This window comes from Dipodomys ordii, unplaced genomic scaffold (assembly GCF_000151885.1).
Source record: "Dipodomys ordii isolate 6190 unplaced genomic scaffold, Dord_2.0 Scaffold198, whole genome shotgun sequence".
NCBI lineage: Eukaryota > Metazoa > Chordata > Mammalia > Rodentia > Heteromyidae > Dipodomys > Dipodomys ordii.
The window spans coordinates 426341-433949 of record NW_012267414.1 but is presented as its reverse complement, the minus strand read 5'-3'; the positions used below and the strand labels follow the sequence as shown (position 1 = coordinate 433949).

At 42.8% G+C, this 7609-nt stretch overlaps 1 protein-coding gene across 1 annotated transcript in view; it reads left to right on the top strand.

The window, feature by feature from the left end:
• The first annotated feature begins 358 nt into the window (after nucleotides 1-358).
• Pgrmc2 (progesterone receptor membrane component 2) overlaps nucleotides 359-7609 on the top strand; it is a 39068-nt gene continuing 31817 nt past the window's right edge. The window contains exon 1 of the mRNA XM_013034873.1: nucleotides 359-524. Within this exon, the coding sequence (XP_012890327.1) occupies nucleotides 359-524 (166 nt within the window). The remainder of the gene's footprint in view (nucleotides 525-7609) is intronic.

Genomic DNA, 7609 nt, shown 5'->3' with positions numbered 1-7609 from the left:
AGAACTTGGGTGTGAATCAGTATGGGACACCTCGAGGGGCATCACGTCAGATAGCAGAGAAAGAAAAGAAGGAAGGGGAAGAGAAAGAAAAAGAAAGAAAGGAAGGGAGGGAAAGAAAAAGAGGAAGGAGAAGGAAGGAAGGAAGGACAGGTGGAAGGGAGGGAAGGAGGAAGGAAGGAGGGAGGGAGGGAGAGGGGAAGGAGTAAAAGCAAAATTAAGTTTGGAAAGTTGTAGTGCAACCAGGAAGCCAGAGGTGCAGAAGCTGGCAGGCAGCTATACTGGGAGATGGAAAATTGGGAGAGAGCAGAAGTATCTGTGTAGAACACACTGAAGAGGTCCCACCCCACACACAGCACACATGGGACGCGCCATCCACCTGCTGCGGCTCAGAAGCTTCTGGCGCCTGGCGGCAAAGGCAGTGGCCATCACTGGCCACTCAGCAGCCCTGGGACTCCCTGCTATGCCAAACAACAGAGGCCTGGACCATCGGCCACTAACTCGAACTCCTCAGTCCCTGACTCCATGTAAATCCACGTTCAAGCAGACCCTTGCATCCTGCGGGCAAGACTATATATACATTTTATGTACATAGCCATACAAAGAACAATTGAGTATTCATATTTGTTGTAAAAAGCCTTTAGGTTCAATATATTTTAATGCATTTGCTTAAATGAATGGCTTATCAGGAAAAAGCATTGGGGGAGGGGGCCCTGGGGCTTGAACTCAGAACTGGGCACTGTCTCCCAGCTTCTTCACTCAAGTCTAGCTCCCTACCACTTGAACCACAGATCTATTTCCAGCTCTTGCGGCGGTTAATTGGAAATAAGTCTCTTGGACTTTCCTTCCCCAGGCTGGTTTCAAACAATGGTACTCAGCCTCCTGAGCAGCTAGCATTAAAGGAGAGGTTTGCTGGTGCCTGCCAGCAATGTATTCTGTAACGTCTATCTTCTAGCGTGGACCTTAATTCTTCCTGTCAAACCCTGTATTTTGTGTGTGAATCCCATTACCTACCAGGGCTTTGGATCGTTTCATCCTCTCTTTTCTACAAGCAGAACTTACCTCCCACGCATACTAACACCCTGGGCTCCACCCCTGACTCCTCCTCATATAACTCATATCTAAAAATTAGACATGAGTTGCCTGAATATTTATTTGGTTGTTTGGTGTTTTGCATTCTAGGTTTTTGTTTCTTTGTTTTCTCTTTTTTTTTTTTTTTTTGTCAGTCGTGGGGCTTGAACTCTGGGCCTGGGCACTGTCCCTCAGCTCTTCAGCTCAAGGCGAGCGCTCTACCACTTGAGCTACAGCGCCACTTCCGGTTTTCTGGTGGTTTATTGGAGATAGGAGTCTCATGGTCTCCTGCCCGGGCTGGCTTTGAACCGTGATCCTCAGATCTCAGCCTCCTGAGTAGCTAGGATTACAGGCGTGAGCCACCAGCGCCCGGCTGTTTTTCTCTTTTTGTTCTCTTCATCCTTGAGTGCCGGTGCCTGTCTAGTTTTATTTTTTATGTGTGCATATATATCTACTAAACTCTCCTACATTCCTTCCCCTGCTCCTTAACCCAACATTCACTTTCACCTAGTAACTACACAGTGCTTTTTTTTTTTTTTTGTCAGTCCTGGGGCTTGAACTCTGGGCCTGGACACTGTTCCTGAGCTTCCTTTGCTCAAGGCTAGCACTCTACCACTTGATCCACAGTGCCATTTCTGGCTTTTTCTGTTTTTATGTGGTACTGAGGAATTGAACCCAGGGCTTCATGCATGCTAGGCAAGCACTCTACCACTGAGCCACCTTCCCAGCCCTGACAGTGCAATCTTCTCAGCAGCCCATCAAACTTCCTCCAAAATAAATCATACCCTACGACATACATACAGCAAGTCTGACCAAATACAAGAAAACTGAAATAATTCCTTGTATTCTATCAGATCATGATGGAGTTAAACTATAACTCAATAGTAAAAGGTATTTTAGAAAACATTCCAACACATGGGATCTGAACAACACCTTGTTGAATGACTGAATAAAGGGAAAGATCCAAAACCTCCTAGAAACTAATGAAAATGAAAAATACATACTACCAGAACTTCTGGGATATGGCAAAGGCAGTTTTGAGAGGGCAAGTCATAGCTAAAATGCATGCATACACACACACACACACACACACACACATACACACACACATACACACACACACACACATACACACATACACACACATACACACACACACACATACACACACACATACACACATACACATACATACACACACATACACATACACACATACACACACATACACACACACATACACACATACACATACATACACACACATACACACACATACACACACATACACATACACACACATACACATACACACATACACACACATACACACACATACACATACACACACACACATACACACACACACACATTTAAAACCACTCAAATAAATGGCTTTCTTATGCAACTCAAATTTCTACAAAAATAGGAATAAACCAAACCAGACCAGATAGAAATAGTAAAAATTAGGTAAAAAAATTAATGGATTGGAAACTAAAACACTTATACAAAATATCAAAGAAACAGAAATTTGGTTCTTTGAAAAATACTAATAAGATCAACAAACCCCTTTTCAATTGATGAAAAGAAGGGGAGGGGCTCAAGTTAATAAAATTAGAGGTAAAGATGGAAATATCACAACAAATACCAAAGAAATCCAAAACATCATGAGGAACTACTTTAAAAAGTTAACTGTAATCTAGAAGTAGTTAATTTTTAGATGTAGTTGACCTACTAAAACTGAACCAAGAGGATATAAACTGCTTAAACAGAGCTATAACAAGTAATAAAATTGAAGCAACAATACCAACAAGGAAAAGCCCAAGGGCTAGATGGATTCATGGCCTAATTCTATTGAACTTTTAAGGACTAATACCAATATACCCAAACTCTTCAATAAAATGGAAAAAAAAGGAATGCTCCCAAACTCATTCTATAAAGCAAGCATTATATTCACTCCAAAACTAGACAGAGAGGCAACAAAATAAAACAATAATAAACTACTCTCATCAATGAACTCTGATGCAAAAATTCTCAGTAGGATCCTTGCAAACCAAATTCAATAACACATTAAAAAGATCATATACCAGATCGAGTTGGTTTCATCCAAGGGCAGTTCAATATATGTATAAATAAATCTAATAAATGATATAAATAAGACGAAGAACAAATGTCACAAGACCACCTCAATTGATGCAGATAAGGTCTTTAACAAAACTCAGCATCCTTTTACATACAATCTCTGAAGAAACTAGTAATAGACGTGACATACCTGAACATAATAGAGGCTATGTATGACAAACATACATCTAACATATTAAACAGGAAAAACAGCAATCATATCTCCTACATCAGAAACAGACAAAGATGTCATTCTCCTCACTCTTACTCAATTCAGCACTAGAATTACCGGCCAGAGCAGTAAAGCAGAATAAAAGATTCAAATAAAGAAATAAGAATGCTCCCTATTTGCTGATATGATCTTGTACTTAACAAACCTTACAGACTCAGTAGTTTATTTTAAAATAAACTATTTATTTAGAATAAACAGCACTTATTTCTTCTAGAGGATTCAAGAACTGTTTCTTTGCATTAAAATAAGACTTTTGGAGCAAATGAGTCAAAGTGTCAGAGAACAAGTTCAAGTCTCAGAAAATATTTTTCTTTTCCTTTCTTTTTTCAATCTAAAAGGCAGCCCACTTTCTAAGACCCAGGTGCTTATAGATTTGTGGCCCTTTAAAGTTGTAAATCAACTGAGGAATGGGAAGAGTAGATAGCTAAACAGCCCTATGTGATCATAAATGGCTATAATCCAGCTACTCAGGAATTAGAGTTAGGAAGATAATTCAAGGCTGGCCTGGGCAAAAGCATAAAACCCTCTCTGGAAAAAAAAAAACAAAACACTGGAGGGCTGGGAAAGTGGCTCAGTGGTAGAGTGCTGGCCTTGCATGCATGAGGCCCTGGGTTCAATTCCTCAGCACCACATAAGCAGAAAAAGCCAGAAGTGGTGCTGTGGTCAGTGGTAGAGTGCAAAGTGGCTCAGTGGTAGAGTGCTGGCCTTGCATGCATGAGGCCCTGGGTTCAATTCCTCAGCACCACATAAGCAGAAAAAGCCAGAAGTGGTGCTGTGGCTCAGTGGTAGAGTGCTAGTCTTGAGCTGAAGAGCTGAGGGACAGCGCCCGAGCCCAGAATTCAGGCCCCATGACCAACAAAAACAAAAAACAAAACTAGAAAGCAAAAGGACTGGACATAGGGCCTATTCACTGTAGAACGACAGGCCTATACTTGGCCTGTTCGCTCGAGGTTGGCACTCCACCACTTCAGCCACACCTCCACAGATAAGAATCACTTTAAACTGCAATCCTCAGATCTCACTCAGTCTCTTGAATAGCTAGGAGTATAAGAAGTAGCTAGGATTATAGGCATGAGCCTGTAGAAATTATTTTTTAAAAATTACATTGATGCTAGGTGTTGTGGCTCTTGGAACCAAAAGCGCTTTTTATAGCTTAGTTATTTTTTATTTCATTCATTTCTCTATGTTTACTGAACAAAAACTATTTATGCCTGGCATGGTATTAGAGTTCAGATCTTTTTATCTATAAATAAGAAGATAATCTAGCACCAATGGCTCACACCTGTAATCCTAGAGGCTGAGATTTGAGGATCCAGGTTCAAAGCCAACATACCTATTAACAATAATAAACTACTAGTATAATTATGACTCAGTCAAAAATAAATTTTGACAATTAGACCCCTGCATTCATAGAATATTCAAAAATTATACTTATTAAATAATGATATAGTAATCAATGAAATATTTGAACATAAACCTTATTGGGGTTTTTTGTGCCAATCTTGGGACTTGAACTCAGGGCCTGGGCACTGTCCAGCTCTTTTTGCTCAAGGATAGAGCTCTACCACTTAAGCCTCAGCTCCACTTCCAGCTTTTTTGGTACTTAATTGGAGACAAGTCTCAGACTGTCCTGCCTGGGTAGTTTTGAACTGTAGTCCTCAGATCTCAGCCCCTTACGTAGCTAGTATTATAGTCATGAGCCACTAACACCCAGCTTTAAAAATTCTTTAAGGAAGTAGAGTCAGCATAAAAATTCAAACAGAAAAGGAGTTATGCAAAATTTCTTTGAAAATGGAGTATTCAATTTCTATGGAGTTTAGATGTCATCAAACACATTTTAAGTGATGTCTTTTTTAATTTTAAAAGTCATGTTTATATTAAACTAAAAATTACATCTTTTGCAACTAAACTTAGGACAAAGAAATTTCATGTGTCTACTTCAAAATTATTTTAGGGGTTATATCAGCAAAAACGTGTAGAGACTATTGCCTTAACCATTCCAACTTACACCTGAAAAATTACTTGGGATCCAAATATTCGCATGAAAGAGGTCAGCAGTCAAGAGGGTAGCCGTGGGACTGGGAAGGTGGCTCAGTGGTAGAGTGCTTGCCTTGAGCTAAGAGCTGAGGGACAGAGCCCAGGCCGAGTTCAGGCCCCACGGCCGGATCCAAAAAAAAAAAAAAAGAGGGTAGCCGTGCTCCCCTTCTCCAGCACAGAATTCTCTTTAGGACCTTCTGAAGCCACTGGCAAATGGTAGTCTGTCCCAGAAGGCCCTGAAAGAGAACACCTTCACTGAACCAGCCTGTGCCCAAGGCTGTAACTCATAACCTATTCTATGGCTATCTCAATTTATACCCCTCCAGCTTATCTAACATTATGGGATTTTCCTTAAAAGAGAATCAACACACTTTCATAACTAAAAGCCAAAAAGATTTCCCAATTTGATTTTGCCCCTCTTGCAATATACATTTTCCAGGGAGAAATTAATTGTAGAGATTAAATTTTTTGTTCTAAATTATAGTCCGAAGGAATCAGTGCCAACTTCATTCATGTCAAAGCCCAATATTATTCATGTCCACTCTCCAGAAATGAACTTAGCTCCCCAAACTAGAAACTTCCCTTCTCCAGAAAGACATCCTGTTAAGCGTACCCAAGCGCCCCTTGCTAGGGGCGGGCTCCCATAGAACGTGTGAGATGAGGCAGCAGAGCAAACACTTTCCTGGCTCTAATGACAATGTTCAAAATTAAAAGGGTAGAAGGGAGGAACACATGGAGAGTGAACTTGAGTGATGTCCCCATGCACGTATAGAATTATAATTCCCTCCTAAGTATTAACGGACACTACAAAAAAATGTCTAGTATGTATGTTTACACCGAACACAATTACACATGGAGGACGCTGTACCAGTTGAGCCATGCCTCTAGCTAAGTGGGCTTAAAAAGAAATTCCAGTCCTGGGGCTTGAACTGGGCCTGGGTGTTGTTTGAGCTTTAGTCACTCAAGGCTAGGGCTCTACCACTTGAGTCACAGCGCCACTTCCGGCTTTTTCTGTGTCTGGTACTGAGGAATGTAACCCAGGGCTTCATGCATGCTGGGCAATCACTCTACCTCTGAGCCAACTTCCCAGACTGTCTTTTCTTTATAAAGCCATCTTGTGTCTTTCAAGTATTGTATACAATGACACACAAATGCAATCTGAGAAAACGTTAAAAAAAATCTTATGGGCTGGGAAGGTGGCTCAGTGGTAGAGCGCTTGCCTTGCATGCATGAAGCCTTGGGTTCGATTCCTCAGCACCACATAAGCAAAAAGAAAAAAGCTGGAAGTGGTGCTGTGGCTGAAGTGGTAGAGCGCTAGCCTTGAGCTGAAGAGCTGAGGGACAGCGCCCAGTCCCCACGACCAGACCCCCCCCCAAAAAAAATCTTACTCAGAGATGAACAAGTGTAGCAGAAAAGAACGTATTATTGATGAGCCTGTCATATGGTTTATTCCCTGCCAGTCCTGGGGCTTGAACTCAAGGCCTAGGCACTGTCTCTGAGCTTTGGGACTCAAAGCTAGCGCCCTGCCACTTGAGCCACAGTGCCACTTCCAGCTTTTTGGTGGCTAGCTGGAGATGAGATTTTTTGTTTTGTTTTTTGTCGGTCCCTGGACTTGAACTCTGGACCTGGGCGCTGTCCCTCAGCTCTTCAGCTCAAGGCAAGCGCTCTACCACTTGAGCCATAGAGCCACTTCCCGTTTTCTGGTGATTTATTGAAGAGTCCCACGGACTTTCTTGCCCAGGCTGGCTTTGAACCTCGATCCTCAGATCTCAGCCTCATGAGTAGCTAGGATGACAGGCGTGAGCACCAGCACCCAGCAGAGATAAGAGTTTTGTGGGCTTTTCTGCCCAGGCTGCAGACCTTGGACCTCAGCCTCCTGGAGAGCAAAGCTTGCAGGGCACAGTTTTGTGTCGGTGGGTCGTGGGGCGCTGTCCCCCAGCTCTTCAGCTCAAGGCGAGCGCTCTGCTGCCTGCTTATGTGGTGCTGAGGAATCGAACCCAGGGCCTCCTGCATGCCAGGCCAGCGCTGTACCACTGGGTGCAATCTGCGGAGCCGGCGTCCCTGGGATGAGTGAGGGGAGGCGGCGACCACTCCCCGCACCCCAGCGACCACTGCCCCCCTCCCCGCACCCCAGCGACCACTGCCCCCCCC